General features: G+C 39.1%; 2 protein-coding genes across 2 annotated transcripts; one reads left to right on the top strand and one right to left on the bottom strand.

The window, feature by feature from the left end:
• The first annotated feature begins 946 nt into the window (after positions 1-946).
• Positions 947-15,865, top strand: adam17a (ADAM metallopeptidase domain 17a). Its single transcript, XM_034119697.1, is given in 20 exon segments — positions 947-1,213; positions 1,520-1,652; positions 2,886-3,019; positions 3,321-3,409; positions 4,023-4,212; positions 5,667-5,797; positions 6,366-6,452; positions 7,767-7,889; positions 8,342-8,486; positions 8,842-8,930; positions 9,338-9,490; positions 10,456-10,655; positions 10,784-10,887; positions 10,974-11,108; positions 11,486-11,616; positions 11,787-11,865; positions 12,344-12,432; positions 12,561-12,620; positions 14,436-14,534; positions 14,536-15,865. Coding segments are annotated over 20 exon segments (2,586 nt in total). The 5' UTR covers positions 947-1,107; the 3' UTR covers positions 14,845-15,865.
• Positions 15,845-18,981, bottom strand: iah1 (isoamyl acetate hydrolyzing esterase 1 (putative)). The gene is made up of 6 exons (XM_034119822.1): positions 18,855-18,981; positions 18,651-18,703; positions 18,330-18,481; positions 17,551-17,712; positions 17,319-17,440; positions 15,845-16,207 (listed from the first exon to the last, which is right to left on the bottom strand). Exons 1-6 carry the CDS (start codon positions 18,915-18,917, stop codon positions 16,031-16,033), a joined length of 729 nt encoding a protein of 242 aa, XP_033975713.1. The 5' UTR covers positions 18,918-18,981; the 3' UTR covers positions 15,845-16,030.
• Between the last annotated feature and the right edge of the window lie 340 nt (positions 18,982-19,321).

Here is a 19,321-nt window from a genome sequence, read left to right as displayed (position 1 = left end):
ACAAGCTACCCTGCAGTATAAAAAATAATTAACACTAGCTGCACCTTTACCAGCTTTGATAACAATTTAATGCAGGGGTGTCCAAACTACGGCCCGTGGGCCAAATGCGGCCCGCGCTCCATTTTGAATCGGCCCTCAGCAAATTAAAAAAGTATAATGGAATATAGCCCACAAATGAAACTTGTGCTTGTCTTATATTGTACTTCTTAAATATAAATGTAATTAAACATATATTACACAGTAGTATTCATGTGTTAAGACCACTTTTCAAATAAATTCAGTCAATTAAAGTTGGAAACTTTTTCTAACATGTTGATAAGAAAAAAGCCCAATGACTTATTTACATAACAAGCTTGAAATATACCCTTCCTATTTCTCCTTATTATAATCAATCTGAGGCTTCTGTTTTAAGGGATGAGCTGCCAACACTCACAAGCATCATTGACCTACATTTGATTGATTTTGCTAACTTATAACTGAACTTATGAGGCAATGTACCTCTAATGAGCGGCCCATCCCTTCGTATATTTTTCTGTTTGGACACCCCTGCTTTAATGCATCAATAATTATAATTAAAACATATCATATATTATTCTGAAATGGACCAATCTGCATAATGAGTCATTTTACTTTTTGTACTTTCAGTACTTGTTTATGCTAATACTTTTTCTACTTTTACTTGAGTAACATTTTGAATGCAGGACTTTTACTTGTAAAGAGTATTTACAGTACAAAGAGTATTCCTACTCTATGGTACTTCTACTATTACTCAAGTACAAGCTCTGAGTACTTCTTCCAGCCCATTTCTATGCTAATATTTTTGTACTTTTACAACAAATATTTTAAATGCTAGACTTTTACTTGTAACAGTATTTTAAGAGTGTGATTTGTTACTACTGAAATACAGATATATGAGTACTTTTTGCGCCTTTGTCATGAATAAACTACCTGTGTGTCTCGTCAACGCTTCCTCGCGGGTGGTGAAATCTAAAAGCGGATGTTTTCCACTCGGTGCATTTCCGGGTAGCTCAGCTAGCTAGCTGTCCAGACAAACCGAGCAACTTTTGACAATGACAGCACTAGCATAGCTGGCTGAATTGAGTGAAAATGAAGAGCATACTGTTCATTGCCTTTCTGGCTCCTTGTTTGGTCAACTGTGCTATTAAGTCGAGAGTTATTACGGAGGAGACTCACGAAGAAAACCCGGAGTACGGTGAGTAACGCAAGCTAACTCAGGCTAACATTAGCTAGAATGTTCAGGCTTTCTGTTTTATGAACTATGTGCTTTCTAACTATCTATGTAATTTGTATTTATTGTAATTATCAACCAGTATCAATTACAGTGTAATGCTTAGGCGATGAGTCCTGTATACTGGCTAAATAAAACCAGATCTTCATCAGGCTGGGAGCGGATTGTCAGCTCCAGATTGCAGTATGTGTAGTATCTGGTGATTTGAATGAACACACGCAGTTTCTGCTTGGTCCTGGATGACCATTGTCGTCTCTCCATGTCTTCCAGATGCTCTGAGCTCCATCCTGTCAGATTTTGAGGTGCTGCCATTGTCAGGCCTCCAGCTGCACTCAGTAAGAAAGAGGGACGTCCACACCCAGTCCCACCTGGAGCGCCTGGTGAGCTTCAGAGCCCTGCACAGGTACAGCAGCCCCCTCATGTCTCTGATACAAGCCCACCTCGGAGAACAGCTGTTGTGTACTTTGGAGTAATGATGCAGAATAAGTTCACATTTTAACAGAGGTGTGAGAACTACTTGGAGTACTCAAGTACCAGACTAGGAATACTCTGTTTCAAGTAACAGTCCTGCATTCAAAATGTTACTCAAGTAAAAGTACAAAAGTATTAGCATCAAAATGTACTTACAGTTCTAAATGCCAGTGTTTTGATTATAATTATTGATGCATACATGTGTATATCAAAGCTGGTAAAGGTGGAACTAGTTTTAATAACTTTATATGCAGCAGGGTAGCTTGTGAATGTTACTCTAGGTCAGGGGTGTCAAACTCAAGGCCCGGGGGCCAAATCCGGCCCGCGACTTCATTTTATGTGGCCCCACAAGAGCTTGCAAAGAATATAATATGTTTATTATACGGTTACATGCTACTTTACAGAAGCACGTTGCCCATAAACGACATGTCCCACAATGCATCTCAAATTTGACTTTTTCTCAGAATTTGACTTTTTTTGTCCAAATATGCCTTTTTTCTTAGAATTAGCCTTTTTCTCATAAATAGATTTTGTTTTCAAAATGTCACTTCTCTTTTTCAAAATGTCACAATCAATGTTTTTCCAGAATGTGCCTTTTCTTTTAAAATCATATTGTGACATTCTTACTGAAGAGACTTGCAATTATTTGCTCTAGACTTCTGCTTTCAGACGTAGTTAATTGTGAAGTTATATTAATTAATGATATAGTCTTAAAGTTACAACCGGCCCTTTGAGTGCAACCATAATGCTGAAATTGCCCGTGATGAAATTGAGTTTGACACCCCTGCTCTAGGTGTAACTAGTAATACGTCTTATTTAAGTATTCTCTATATTTCACACTATAAATCCAAATCTGCAAAGTAACTTAAGATGTTAAATACATTTAGTGGAGTATAAGTACACTATTTACCTCTGAACTTTAGTGGGGTGGAAGTACAATTGTATTTAAGTACAGTACTTGAGTTAATGTACTTAGTTACTTTATACCACTGCATTTTAAACATCATTGGTCAGACTATGACATATGATCGAATGAAGAGATATTATCCTAACAAAAATACTTTATCACCTTTTTCTTCAGTGTCTCCTTACAGCATTTGAAGCAGCAATGCAATCATGTTCAGGTTAATGTATATAAGCTTTGTTTTCTTTCTTTCTTTTTTAGAAATTTCAAGCTTTACCTGACCACGAACACACACCTTTTCACTGAGGACTTTAAAGCTGTGTTTGTTGATGAACATGGGAGGGAGGAAAAGTACGATGTTCATCTTCAGAACTATTTCACTGGACATGTTGTTGGTGAGTAAAAACTTCCGGCATAAGGGATTCACCAATGTTTCATTTTAAATACAGTTTTTTACCCTAATTTGCATTTCCCAGGCAAGTTTTTTTGCAGGAGGAAAACTTTAATCTGAGAAATGATGACTAATTAAATGGCACTATTTGCCATATTATATCAGCAATACCTATAATGTTGGGCTGATGTAAATACTGCTTGGTCATTTAATTTATCAGTGCGCCTTTTTACTTAAAACATTACTGGATTTAGTTTGCACCTGTCAATCGTTTAATTAAAGCTTTATTTGTTATGTGTTTCCAGGGGAGGAGAATTCCCGTGTGCAGGCACACATTGAAGGAGATGAGTTTTCTGCTCACATTCTTACTGATGAAGTCGAGTACAACGTAGAGGTAAGAACTGACTGTAACATAATCGTTTTTATGTGTAGAGTCAGAGTAGAGAGGGTACTGACCCATTTTTTTTAAATACACTTAACCCTAAGCCATTTTATCCAAGGCATTTGACTTAGTTTGACAGTAGAGAGGCCACACTGTTGAGGACTGTGATGGCCTTTTCAGCATTATCAAGTGCAATTGTATGCTTTACGCTACAAAACAAAAAAGAACATGGTGCTTTTGCTGTACTCAAAATCTGGGACGCTTTTGGTGTTTATGCCGTTAAATGATATTGCTTCTCAGCATAAAAAAGACTAGTCGTGGTAGTGCCATCCTCTGTGATTGCCTTTTGGATATACCAGTGATAATTTGTTATATTGGTATAATAACCTGGGCTTTCTGTCTCTGATAATTTTAACAAAGGGTACGATAGTAGTTTGAAGTTATTTCTGATTTGCCCGTCCAAACTCCACCTGTAGTAGCTTATGCAAAATATGTTAAAGATGCGAAAGTGAAAGAGGAAGGCAGCTTTTATGCCTTGTAGCCCAGTTTATCTCATGCTGAGAATTTCACATCAATCCATTTGCTTTTGTTCTCAAGTTCCACCTGTTTTTCTCTGGACTTCCAGCCCCTTTGGAGGTTTACAGATTCCCCAGCTGATGGCAGGTTGCTGGTTTATCGCTCGGACGACATCAAGAATCTGAGCCGCATCGCCTCTCCAAAAGTGTGTGGCTACGTCCACGCAGAGGCTAACGATCTGTTGCCACAGACTGCCAGGAGGAGTTGGGATAGACAGGAGGAGGTGGACCAGGAAAAGGGTGAGCTCGGCTTCTGTTTTCCTCACTAAGCTGTCGATACGTGCAAATGTGTGTGGTGCTATTTGTAGCAGGAATGTGGAGGAGAAAGAAAGGGTAAGTACAGGGTTGGAGATAAAAAAATGTGTTGATCATCTGCTCTGCGCTCTTGTTCGTGGTTAGTTAAGAGTAGATACAAAAGAATAACGCATGTTTAGGATAGAGAGAAGAAAGGAGATGGCTGTAATGGTGAGACAAAAGAGGTGGGTGTTAGGTTTCTGTAACAGTCACTTTAATAAAAGCCTTTTTATCTGTAAAACCTAGCCTAAGCCATTCACATACGCACTGCTGACACGTGGGTATTATGTAACAGCCAGATGCCTTTTGATTCCTTTGTGCTGCTTTGGAAATGTAAAGCATATAACCTTGATAATGTGCCAGAGGAGAAATCTAACACCTCTCACTGGCTGCTGGTTGAAAGTACTCATCGGGGATATGATGTGAGGTGAAGGTTCTTATGGAGGAGGCATTCAAATTCATGCAGGCTCTGCTGCCCAATCAGATGCCTCCGAGTCGTCACCGGTCTCCCACCACACAGGGCAGCGCACCCCCACACTTCTGAACAGTGTATGATGTAATGCTCAAATGGGATCTCTTCCTGTTTTTCCATTTCTGTCAATCTTCAACTACTCTTTGTTTTAAGACTTAAGGTTTATGAGGCATCTCTGTAGAGTCTATAAAGCCCTGTGTCACAATGTTTTGCACGGCCATATTGTATCTATACATCGAGGCCTATACTGCAAACACAAATTAGGCTTTTTTTTTGTCCACTAGATGGGTCAGTTTTGTAAGTAGTAATTCTTAGTCAACTAACACTTAGCTGATTTTGTTATGCTGTAAATCAAGCCTTAATTTTCTGGCTGACACAATTGCGTAATTATAGCGAGGCTTGTAGACCGTTACTCAGTTGTTTATGTAAATGTAAACTACACAGACCAAAACTGTGGCTTAGCTATGCAACTCTGTCTATAAGGATCTAACCGCCCACGGGTTCACTACTCTACAGCCTTTACATTGTGCAATCAACATCTTCATTATAATACGAAACAATGTGCTTTCAGATTGAACACAAAATTGATGTATAGAAGTAAAAAACAGTTGAGTAAACCCATTAGCTCTAACTGGATTTATTCTTGCTCGAAGAACAGAAGCAGTGTCTAATCAGTTCACATGCGAACTAAAAAGAATATGCGCTGCTAATTGTGAAAATGAGGGCAATTAACAATGTAATACTGGAGCATGGCCTCATTGTTTAACTTCCTTTCCTACTTTAGTTTCCCTCGACTGTTGCTGCACCTCAATATGACAATGCTTAATGAACATTAGGACTACTTTGTTCTTTTGCTTTTTGTCTGCCTGTGACCATTTTCCTTTATCTACTCCTTCTGTCTCTCTTTGTGCCGCTGGTGCTTCTTTAGGCTCTCTCCACAGAGAGAAGAGACAGGCTCACGATCACAAGAAGAACACCTGCCCCCTGCTGCTGGTCGCAGATTACCGCTTCTTTGAACACATGGGCCGCGGACAAGAGAGCGTCACTCTCAACTACCTGGTCTGTTTCCATGATGCTATGTACCAAAACTATTCCAGAGATAATTCACCATGTAAAGATTTAACCTGCATCCATAGGGTATTACGAGGTTAATGTATGTTTTTTATTTCAACAGTTTAGTTTTAAATCAAATGCACTAATATATGATCAGCATGTCGACTATACATGTGAACAAATTCAAGGCAAGTTTATTTTGCATCACACAATTCAGCAATACGGCAATTCAAACTGCTTCACATTAAACATCTAAAACATTGAGACAAAGCGCAAAAGAAACCCACCACAATGGGTGCTTTAATCCAAGTAAAACCGTTGTTAAATAGCTAAAAAAATGAAACCTTTGACTACAATAAGACTGGTGTAAAGTAAAATAAAAAGAGCAACAGATAACAGTGTAGTGTTAGATATTTAATTATTTGATTTCATAAATGACAGCAGGAAGGTTTTCAAAAATAATTGAGACTTGCAATGGATCTGTAAAAGCAAAAATAATTGTTTTTGTGATGTTTAAATATGTCTTAATGTTAAAAAATCGTCCCATGTGTTTTTCCCCCATCTCTCACTCCAGATTGAGCTGATTGATCGAGTTGATGACATTTATAGGAACACAACCTGGGATGATGAATTTATAGGCTATGGGGTCCAGATCCATCAGGTGTGTGTTTGTGTGTGATGATGAACTGCATTTTAATTTGTGGCGTTTTAGCATCAGACATCCCTGCTAACTGACATCAGTGTGTTTTGAGAACAGCATTTCTAAGGAGGAACTGAACGCCTTTGTGTTTGCCCTCCGGGGTATTTAATTTGTTCCACTGGCTTTGGGAATGAATGGAGACTCTGTATGTCATATTGTGAGTCCCGGGTTTTCTCATCTTAAAGCTATGCATTCATTTAGCTGCCGAGTTATTTTCCAACCATGCATTTCTAGAAAAACTTGTAATGTGCCACTTTTAACTCCAATACCTATAAAGAAGGCTTAAACTGCAAGCCACAAAACATGATGCTGACTGACTGATTTAGCGTTACATAGTTGTTATTATTATTATTATTATTATTATTATTATTATTATAGTCACCTTTACACGTGCGTCAAAGTTTTGCCTCAGTTTTAACAAGTACGGGGCCACTATTGACAAACTGTTGCTTTTCAATGTAGGACTGCACGATGAGAAAAAAACAAACTAATTGCGATTGTTTTGACTGAAACTGACGGAATGATCTTCACACTATCTTTGAAATATATGATAAAGCAATCATGGTGTGATATATATTTTTAAGAGGGTCTGTACCAAACAAGGAGATTGAACTAAGTCTGTAAAATACCTATGTAAATCAAATCAAATCAAATCAAATCAAATCAAGTTTTATTTATATAGCACTTTTTTAAAACGATTTTTGGTCGAGCCAAAGTGCTGTACATACAATAAAAATACCTTACAATGAAGACACTTTTACAACAAATACAACAGCACAGTTTGTACAGAATATCAGTATGAGAAAACGACACCCTCTGTCCTTAGACCCTCACATCGTACAAGGAAAAACTTCCAGAGAAAAAACCCACAGTTTAAAGGGGAAAATGGGAGAAACCTCAGGGAGAGCAACAGAGGAGGGATCCCTCTCCCAGGATGGACAGACGTGCAATAGATGCCGTGTGTATGTAGGCCAAGACTTCTCTGCAGCACCCTCATATTTATCTCAGATATTTTCCAAATACTGCCCTTCTGCCATTTGGATATTTCATTAGTCCATACTGCAATTTTGAAAGATAAGACAAAGTTAAACAAATTATAATTTATCTGTGACTTTAGGGGCAAAATGTATTTAATGTGTGTTATGCATCTCGGAGTCTTGACTCGTGAGTTTCCCTGAACGATGATCATGAGCCAGTTCACTGAGATTTGTTTTAAGGCTTTGTATCAACTTTGATGAATTGTTCAAAAATGGTGTCTTCGGTTACCTCTCTCAGATCATCATCAACAAGGAGCCTACAAAGCCCCCCCCCGGGCACAATGCCCGCTGGCTCCACTATAACATGAAGGACAGTCCTGTGGCAGGAAAGGTGGTCTGGGATGTGAAGAGACTTCTGGAGGTAAACAAGGAGACAAAAAGTGTACATTAGGAGAGGAGAGGTTGAGGAAATACAGTGGATCAGTCAAAACTTTGGGACTGATTATGATATGGGGATATTCAATTTAGAAGAAATGTAAGTGTACGAATATCAAAGATATGTTCGAGATCATTTGGAAAAACAATTGACTGGTGAAATGTCCTGCTCGGTTCAAATATTTAGATTTTGAAATAGTTGATCCTTTTGTTAATAAAGTTAATAAATCTGGATTAGGTTTGATACATGTTTAGAGTAATGCAATCTCAAATAGTTGAATTTCGAAATGTTAATGTCCTTGTCTTAATAAGTTCATAAAGTCATAACACTTCTACAAAAGAGAACGTCTTACAGTGTTGAGACTGCTTGTGTGAGACGGGGAATAAAAATAACTTTAAATAAATGGAAGATAATATTTTTAATTTTGTCCCTTTTAGCAATTCAGTTCGGACATCGCTGACAACGCCTCCACTGTGTGTCTGGCCCACCTGTTCACCTACCAGGATTTCGATGAGGGAACCCTGGGCCTGGCCTACGTGGCCCCCTCCAAACCTCAGGCCCTGGGCGGCCTCTGCCCGAAACGTAAGGACGCATCCCATCATGGCAGAACGGCTTCATTTTGTGTGCTGTGTGTCTTTCTCATGTAAAACATCACCAGTATGTGGTCAATACAGTATGCCATGGATCAATCTCAGAGCAATTGTTTGTCATGTTTACAGACCATCTATGTTGCCCTTTCAATGACAATCTCCCACAATCATTTGAAGTTTTATAAAGCTGTTGATCTATTCAGAGTTATTTACTCTCTATTGAATGCAGACCACAGTAATGAAAAAAAATGACACGCAAGTGTGGGAACACAGGTCAGTAGAGCCCTGGGCTTTTTTTATACAGCAAACCGGATACTGTAATCATGCTCTGATTTTTCTTTTTGTAGCGTACTACCCATCTCACTCTGTAAAGCCCAGTTACCTCAACACAGGCCTGACCAGCACCAAGAACTACGGCAAAACCATCCTAACAAAGGTTTGTATTCCTCGTTTTCAATCATTATCTCACGCAAGGCTAGTAACTGGATGCACACGGTTTTAGCAGGATTTTATGCAACATGTCATGCAGTGTCGGTTCTAAGCAGAGCAGACGCATACTATATGTGTGGGTGGTCTGAGTAAAGATGTTAACACTTGCATTTTGGCACCTCGGTTATCAGTTTCTTGCTCGCTCCTTAGCACAGTTTGAAGTTACTTTTTTTACCATAACAAGAGCTTGGAGTGATATTGTAGCCTCTATTATAATACGTATGTTTTTTGACAGCAATAAATGTTATAAATGGGAGAATGTGCTATAAGACATGTTTTTTGTCCTGCAGTTTTTGTGCCATTTATTCCTGATTAATACAGTTGTAAGCTATATGTTGATGCTTGTCCCTTCAGGAAGCAGATCTAGTGACGACTCACGAACTCGGCCATAACTTTGGAGCAGAACACGATCCTGACAACATCCCACACTGCGCTCCCAGCGACGACCACGGCGGGAAGTTCGTCATGTACCCGATCGCTGTGAGCGGAGACCATGTCAACAACAAGGTACTCGTAAAGCAGTAAAATGTTAAAATCAAACTTCAACCTACAGAAGGATCTTTATATATACAGTCTATGAGAAGGATACATCAGAAGCATAACCATCTGCTCTATAACAAACTATGCAGACAGTTATGAGTAAACACTGAGTTCACGCTGCATAATGAGACAAGATGTGAGAATGTGAGATGCTGAATATTCAGTGTTGGATGAATGTGAGTCACAGTTGTTCCTGTAAAACATGATGACAGTGAATATACTGCACCTCCCCCGACATCAGCCTTAGAAATGAATATGCATGACGATGCTGAAGTTAAGGGTTTAAAATGCTGCTGTTTATCAAATGGGATTTTCCTGCACATAAAAAACAAAGAAATCTTGGATCACATCAGTATGCATCTTTAAAAAGGCATACAAAGATAGTAAAACTGTTGATGGGGCTGAACTTCATTCTTACTATCCAAAGAAGAATCAAACATTTTTCACTGACATTTTATCCTTGCAGCTATTTATTTGACAGAGATTTGCATGAGGGTTGTGAAATATATCGATATTATACCAATATTGTGATATAAGACTAGATATCTTCTTGGATTTTTGATAACGTATCTGTTTTTTCCTGGTTTTTAAAGCTACTTTACTGTACAGTTCTTTTCTGAACCCACCAGACTGTTGAAGCTTTTTCTATTATGTACCTTTAGCTACTTAGGCATTACATCTACATTACTGTTATCAATAATCTAATTGTGAACATATCATGTGAAAGCACCAATAGTGAAGCCTGCAATAATGTTGCAATATCCATATTGAGTCAAAAATATTCCAAATCATAATACATTTTCTCCGTATCACACAGCCCTAATTTACATGTTGTTTTAACATTTCCACTTTTAGCAGTCCTTTGCCACATCTTCTTTCCAACACTCCCACTCACTATCTAACCCTCGTTTACTTCTCCTTCCCTCATGAAGCGCTTCTCCAACTGCAGCAAGATCTCCGTAGGGAAGACGTTACGTTTCAAGGCCCCCGTGTGCTTCAAGGAGAGGAACAGCAAGGTATGTGGGAACTCCAGAGTGGAGGAAGGGGAGGAGTGCGACCCCGGGCTGCTCCACCTCAACGACGACCCCTGCTGCTCAGCTGACTGCAAATTCAAACCTGGGGCAAAGTGCAGGTATGAGGTCCAAATCACAGATGCATTTCTACTAAAAGTCGAAAAGCTCACAATATTTGATTAATTGAGCTTCAGATGCTTCTAGTTTAAGGCACACACACATTCCCACGTGTCTGTTCTCTCCACAGTGACAGAAACAGCCCTTGCTGTAGGATCTGCGAGTTTGAGCATGCAGGAATAAGATGCCAGGAACCCATTAGTGCGACCTGTAAAGGCATATCCTCCTGCACTGGTGAGCGCCTCCTGCTGGTCTAACACAAGAACTGCGCCAACGTTTTTTATACATTTACACCTCTCTACCTTCCTTTCACCTATTAGGCAACAGCAGTCAATGCCCCCCTCCTGAAAACGCTGAAGACAACATGGTGTGTGTTGACAACGGTCGCTGTCTCAATGGAGAGTGCAACCCTTTCTGTGAGGCCATGCAGAACCTTCAGTCCTGCGCCTGCAACGGTGAGAGCTGCTGTCACAAGTGGATCGATGTCAAATGGTTGGCCAATGGAATTTCAACAGCAGAGTCCTAGTGATCATGGAGGTCCCGGAGTTTGACATGAAACATTAAGACATTTGAAAGAAAGAAATTGAAATCATACCTTGGGGAAATATTTGTTCAGTTCTGAAATACATAAAAACATTAGAAGGGCCTCTGGTAGATGTGAAAATCCTACAAGCCAAACAGTTAAACAACCTTTTGTTTAGTTTACATCCAGATATAGGATAGGATTTTTAAAGATTGTTTACAGCTCTGAATGACTGGATGTAATGTGTGCCCTGCCACTGTTAATGCAGGATAAAGTTATTATAACTATTTAAACGGTTTCTGTTTGCAGAGACGGAGGACTCCTGTAAAGTGTGCTGCAGAGGGAGCGATGGCGCCTGCGCCCCCTTCATCCAGTCCAATACTAGTCTCCTTTTCCTGCGCAAAGGGAAACCCTGCACCGTGGGCTTCTGTGACGGGAGCGTGAGTCACCAAACCTCTTATATCTGTCCATCAGCTGATTCTACCATGTTTAGTTATTTGTGCTTAGTTCCTATGACTGTCCAGCTCTGAAAAGCCTTGTATGAATGATATATGTTTTAGCTTTATTTGGCTGTTTGAAGATCATCAACTTCTTCCTGTTTTGAATACAGGGAAAGTGCATGAAGCAGGTGCAGGACGTGATCGAGAGGTTGTGGGATTTTATCGACAAGCTGGACATCAACACATTTGGTAAGTTGGTTACAACAGACCACTAATAATGAGAATGTAGGGTTTTTACAAAATGTAGTTTATTTTTTATTTTTTTAGGTTTCGGAAGAAGCCTTAAGTGTCTGCCGTCAGAATGTATTAAAATAATGAAAAACACCTCTTTTTAATAAATACAACTTGTCAGAGTGTACCCCTTTAAGTGCATGTCAAACAAGCTAAAATATGTTATTTTGTTAAAAAGTAAGCAGAATACTTTGTGAGATAAAATTGACTACAGCTTTGTTTCATAGATTTGGACTTTTGGACAAAATAAATGCTGTTTTTATAATTATTTAGTCAACATGATGAATGATGCTGCAAACAATGAAGCTGCACACCATTCTGTACAGCCCTAATAAAGCAGACATAAGGATTTGAAAAGTCATTATCTTCTTTTGGATGACTATTAGCTGAGTCTTACCTTTTTTTTTGTTCCTTCTATCCCCCTAAACCCCATCAGGAAAGTTCCTGGCTGATAACATCGTGGGTTCCGTCGTGGTGTTTTCACTTGTCTTCTGGATTCCTCTCAGTATCCTCGTTCACTGTGTGGTAAGAATCTGCTGCTCATGGATTTTTATTAATTTCCAGCAGTCTTTAATTTTTCAATCATCATTATACTATTATACCATTTTTTACTTTGTCAAATGTTGACAGTCTTTTGTGGTCTTTTTCCGCAGGACAAACGTCTTGACCAGCAGTATGAGGATAACACGAAGTCCCTTTACTACCCTCCAAGCGTAAGTTTCTCCTCTCTTAAATGCCCAAATAGGATCCTGTGCACTAGCCTTGCTGCCATACTAACTTAACTAATACAATGCTTTGTAAACATACTGACATCATTAATAAGGGAGGGGGAGGGGGAGGGGAGTCTGGAGGCTGATTGTTCAGGTTGAGTTACTCATTTTCTTCTGAATCTCTGTCGCCATTAAAAATCAGAAACATCTTTTTTCTGTATTGGACTCAAAGCACAATGAAATTATACTAAGCATCTCTCAGTGTAGGTAAACAAATAAATAAAAGTAAATTGGCGCTAAAGCATGTTCAACCATTATTTGAGATTAATTATACAATTTAACCGTTATTACAGACTTCATCAAAAGCTAAACACATTAAGATTTCAACAACAAAAACAGCAATAAAATATGTATTGTAATAAATAAAAGTACAAAATAAATAAAATAATAAGGGGGGTTACTTCTTGAATTTGACTAAACATATCAGTTTTTTTAACAGTGTAAAAAAAACATGAAGAATATTGTATTATGTGCTACACAACTGGCCTTTGCAACCCTTCTTAAAAAATAATCTTCTTTGATTAATTTTCTTTTTAAAGGCCCTGCAAAACAAATGTTTACAATCAGTGTTTTACTCTGAAGCTAGTACATGATGTGATTAAGTTAAAAAAGCTCAGATACAAAGATACTAATTAACATTTAGCCTTACAAAATTGTTCGTAACACCAAGATAAGATCCTGAGATAACTGATGTTTAGTCTGACAGTGTTGAAAACACGTGGTGAGAGCAGACCACACATCCATCAGTCAGCCTCACTGTCAGGTTCCAGCTCCGTTGACCTGTGCATCACTCTTTGCCTTGGCCCTTTTCATTCTCATTGGAACTGCAGCAGATGGTGGAAGTTTGTAGTAGGGCTCCCGCCATAGGTGAGTGCGTCTGGCTTGGTGTTGCGTTGCCATGGAGTCCATGATGATGCATGGTCAGCGGCCCACGTTTGGGATACTCCTGCAGTCACTTACTCCTTGATGTAATCACTGATCTGTTTGCACGTTTCCTTCGTCTTTGAGAGGCTCAAACTGAAGCTAAGCTAATGTGACTGGATAGTTTTAATGTTGTCCACACAGCAGAGTCTTATCTGATCAGAAATTACCTCAAGAAAGCAAGATTGCATTTTAGGAGTATTCAAACATCGAGAGGACTGAACAGGTTGCACCTTGGTTGTGTTTTGTGAAATCGGATGCCGTGTGCGTTTTTAAGTTTGTATCTGCTGCTGTTCAAAGCTCCAAGAGAGGGTGTTTGTTATTCGTTATTTTATTTTACTGGCTGTGTACAATGTGTTGTGTTTAGTCTGATTGGGAACTTGTGGAGTCTGAGGGTACATTCCTCTATAGACCTTTTTCATGGCAGACATTTTGAAAGGAAAAGCAAAGCAGCAACTAATGACATTAATGATGGCAAAATTCCACTTAGGTGTGACAGGAAGTCCTTAAAGTGAGCCAGCATGCACAGTGTGGATGGACTGCAGCCATTATTAATATTAGTTAAACCTTTGATTGACAACACAAAATGTCCACTGTGAGAAATGTTTCTTTTTACTCATTCCCACTTTGAAAGGGGGTGTTGTGGGTGGAGATGGCTGATGGCTATTACTAAATTATTTGTAAGTATAATTTAGCAGCTTTAGAGTTCTGATTATTAACTATAATGTGATGATGAAGATATAAGTAGAATGGAGTAAAAAGGGAATGGATCCCTCCTCAGTCGGAGACGGTCAGATTTGTTGTGTTTTGGTCTCACATGTTGTTCTCGCTCTGCAGAGTCAAGAAATGCTGAACAATCTCGAGTCGGCGTCCGTGCGCATCGTCAAACCTCCCTTCTTCTCCGCCGGCCGGACCGCGCCCTCCTCCCTGCCCCCCCCCGCCTCAGCAGCAGAGCCCGGCCGGGGCCTCTCCCGGGGACAGCACCAGTACCCAGGCCCCCGACCTGAACTCCGGCTCCATCCCGGACAGCGCCGGGGGGCCGCGGATGGCCACCATCCAGGAGGACACCAGCAGCGGCTCTCACCTGGGAGAGGAGGGCCTGTCGGACGATTTCACAACCGCAGGAGCCTCCTCGTCGGCTACGAAATCCTCCTACGAGGATCTGACCGATCAGAACCCGCAAAGCCGGGACCGGAGGCGCCTCAAGAGGCAGGACTGCATTGACACAAAAGAGACAGAGTGCTGAGAGCACTTTTAGTTTAAAAGCATCCACATGTACATGGTGTGCGTTTTAGGGTTGGCCAGATGAAACCTGCTCTGTGGAAATAAATCCACCCCAGTTCGGCTTCCCAAACACATTCAATTATCTTTTTTATGAATATGCAATTAAAAAAAGGTGAGCTATTTTCGTGGATCAGTTAGTTTAAAAATCATCACGTTAACAGCCCCCTTAATGTATGTGCATTTAGTACTGTCTTCAAAGCAATGCAACCTTTGCTCCACTCGCAGATCAACAGGTGAATGATGTGAAATAATATTGATGTAGCTGTGGTTATTTTACCGTAAATTAAACATTTCAGTGTGCTCAGCGGCACACCTTGACTTTAAAATGCTTTTTTTTTAACTGCATCAAAACTGCACTTGAAGTATTTTTCACATCACTGGAAAATGAAATATGTTTTTACATGTTCTTACTGTGCTGTTTCCTTGGTCTCTTTTTTTAAAGATATGTTATTATAGTTTAACCCTTTGAACCTATTAGTTTGTATTTGTCTAGCTCTTGACAGTCATATTGTCTTTATGGAACAACATGGTGCCTTTTCTGAATTTGTGCCTCATCATTCTGAGCCAACTTATGTCTTTGCAAAGAGCTCCAGTATACGAGGCATGAATATAGACAATCATGAATTCAGTGATTTAAGAAACTTCCTGAGATGATCAATTGATATTTATGTGCTTGGTTGTTTTCTTATTGTGCCAACACGAGTAATGCATCTGTTATTTTATGCTGTCTCAACACTGTTGCCTGCTGTGTGACATGTTGTAAAAATACATATTGAATGCTAGTTCAAGGGAAAAACTAAAGTGTGGCTAACATTTACTCTCCTGGATTAATTTGAGCTGTTACACAACAAGCAGATGTCATGTCATATATTCTGATGTGTATATTCTTAATGTTTCTATACTATAAAAAGTAAACCCTTGAGTTCCTTTTTAAGTTTGTGCTTGTATTGTCTACACACATCTCAAAATAAAAATATCTTTATTGTGCATTTCAAACATTCGTCACATTTTAATGGAAAAAAACTGATCAAAGCTGCTTTGTTGTTTAAAAGCAGGAATGCAGTGTGTGAGGCTCTCCGGTTACTCTGGAATTAACATTAGTCCTCCACAGATTATCCATCCCTGTATGATATTTCAGAACCTCTCCCTCACTGGTCACAGAGGAGGCTGCTCTCGGGGCTCTTGGTGTCCACGTCCCCCCAGTACGACAGGATGAAGGGCAGGTGGGCCACGCGACTCTCCAGCAGCTCCCACAGGTGCTGAGACACAAACTGGTTCCCCTCCTGGGACAGATGCAGCCCGTCAGACAGAAAGGCTGTGTAGTCCTGTGGAGCAGAGGACAAAACGGGGAGGCTATAAAAGTAAATTCATTCAGAGGAAGATAATGGGGCATGGTGAAAATACTAGCTCTGGTCAAGTAAAGGTCAATGCTTTCAGTCAATCTCATATTGAGACATTTGAATCCTAAGGATGCAGGATTGACGATACATACTACATTTATATAGAATCATTAATATCAAACAAAATACTGACATCTTTGACTGCCTATTCAATTTCTTAGCTTAAAATTCTATACGAATATTGTACAAATTCTGCCGGCCTTTTTTTTTTTTTAGAGCTGTAAGAGCCATTTAGGCACATTATTTTATGGTAATTAATTATGGTTTGGTGAGCCAATTGAATATTCTTTTAATTGAACTCAAATGAGCTGAATAACTATGAATTATAATTATACTGTTTTTGTAACGTTTTATTTTGCTTATGGACTGCTCTAGCTTTATGTTTTGTTATTATTTATAGAAAGCAGAATGTAGTAGCGTGCTCAGGTATAAATGACGCTGCCAGCGTGACACAGCAGGAAGTCTAGAGACGAAGTTGGAAAACATTTTTGACCGCACACATCCGTACGACTGTTGGATTTGTTTGTTTATTTGTTTAAATACCGTGCAAAGGTTGCAAGTCGGCAGTGGGCCGCCAGCTGATCCATTGAACCTCCTAATAAAGCACTTGAATGGAACGAGCAAGGTATTTGGATTTCTTGAACATACGCGAGTCAATACTCGAATTCGCCTCCTAGACTAAGTGGCCTTTGAACATTCCTTTTTGCATAATTGGCCACTACAATAGCTTTTATGTCATGTGACCCACTTACTCTAAATCGATGCAGCATTGTATTTGATTGTATCTCCTTTGTTGGATTTTAGTCCACTTTCTATTTCATGACTATTTTTAAGAAGGTCTTAAGGTGTTTGCTGCACAAGACTACCATTGATACTAAGAACAATGGGGTGCTCCAAAAACAGGCCAGAAACAAAAGAGGAAAGACCTCTGGCCAACGTTTGTGTTAGTTCAGGCAATGGAAAACTGCTTAATTTACATATAAGTGATTATATAAAATAGAAGAAGCACTACAATCCATCAATAACAAGTACGCACCTGTCCATCTTTCTGCATGAGTGTCCAGAGGTCCAGCACGTCTGCACCACACTGACTGGCAGCTTGGACACACGCCTGGGCATACTGACCCGCTACAGAGTTATGGCGATTGAGCGTACATCCTGAAAAAGAGATGAGCAAGCACTCTTATTCTTTGTAGGCCTGAAGCGTATACATGGCTTGTGTAAGGACAGAAGAACAAGAGAGAGGAAACATTGTGAATGAACGTTACCTTTCACAATGCACTCCTTCTCCCACGCGGACTCATTAATGGGAGGAGGGGTGATGAAGATGACTCTGTCTGCTGACACTCCCACTGAAGCCAGAAGCCTGGTGATCTCCTTCAGGTTCTCTGAATACTCCTGCAGAGGGACGTGCTGCTGTGGGTTTTTATCTTGGTAACAGGAACCAACGAAGGGTGGATCAATTATATAAAAAGGCAGATTATTATTGGTGACAATGTGTCTGTTAAACTAAATTATCTAGAATAATCCCCTAAAAAATGTATATACAAAAAAGTATGCAGTTTATGCTATATATTGTCCTACAGTTAATTTATCAAGTGGCGGTTCGCACCTGCAAAATATTAGAAAATGTTTTATATAAATAGCAAAGGTTGTGTTAAGATTTGTTGGAGTAGTAAACAAAGCACCACATTTCAAATATTCATAAAGCAAAAGAAAATCCAACATGGGATCATGTTAGAAATGAGGGGCTTCATTACGATACACATTTGGGGAAAGCAAATAAATAGTATATATTGTTTACTTTGTGTATACTATGGCATACAGTATGTTGGTCAAAACCCCAAACTAAAATTGTATACCATAAAAAAAAGAAGAAAAAAAAGTCATAGAATAGTGTCTATAAAAATGACAAAGCATCGTATGTTCTAACTATGTAAACAACATGTAAATAGTAGTGAATACGATAAGCATGCAAATTGTGTTGGATCACAGGTGATGTTTACAACACAGGCTGTGTGTTAATAAGGTGTTAGTGAAACTGTACCTTGCAGAGCACAGTCGTTGGATCCAAAGAAGACCGTGACAGCAGCTATGTTGTTTTCTTCTGGGTTTGTGCTGCTGAAGAGGCGAGGCAGCAGTATCTTACCCCACCTGGAGTTGTAGCCAGACAGCCCTCTGTTTAAAACATCACACTTCCTGATGGAGAAAAATATATTTCACATTCAGACCAGATCAAAGGTGCTATATTTTGGTTGATAACCTACATTTAATTAAAAAAAATGTGAAATATAAAATAAACATTAAGACGAGCACTTTCATTAAGGTTACAATAAATGAAGAACCAATAAATATAGTAAATACGTACCTCGCTAGCTTGTGGGCAATGTCTGCACCCCAACCATTGGGTTGAAATGAAAGCTGAAAAAAAAAACACAGTAGTTGTATTTGTTCCAAAGTTAAGCTAACAAGCTAGTAGCTAACGTTAACTTTCTAGTAAGTTAGAAAGTTAGCATTAGCTGCTAGCTTGTAAAATACATCAGCCTTTAAAATATGTTTTGCATGAGCTTACCTGTGTGATGGAGTCCCCAAATAAAATCACTTTAGGCCAAATTACTGTTTTGATTTGAGACATATTGAAATGAAACCTGCTGAACTGGCTGCACAAAACCACACTTCCGGGTTAGGAGGGATGTTGAGACGTTTTAACAAACTTCAAAATAAAAAACATATTTACATTTTTTAAAGTTGAATGCATGCAATTTACAAGAAAACGTATAAAATAGAAAAATCAACACAATATAGGAGACAGGATTAATTGCAGGACTGTATATGAATCCATTAGTTTTAGTTATATGAACACATTAATGCTAACATATTTTCATTGCCATATCTACACTGTAGCTACTTTGGATATGACAATAAAGCCTTTGAATCTTCGAAAATTCTAAAAATATATATACATTTATTTCTTATTTTTGTATCGTGTTAATGTTTGTTTGATATTTTAAATTATTTTAAATGTATGTTTCACCACAT

This window comes from Trematomus bernacchii, unplaced genomic scaffold (assembly GCF_902827165.1).
Source record: "Trematomus bernacchii unplaced genomic scaffold, fTreBer1.1, whole genome shotgun sequence".
Taxonomy (NCBI): Eukaryota; Metazoa; Chordata; class Actinopteri; order Perciformes; family Nototheniidae; genus Trematomus; species Trematomus bernacchii.
Note: the sequence above shows the minus strand (reverse complement) of the source record. Positions and strands in the feature narration are given on the sequence as shown.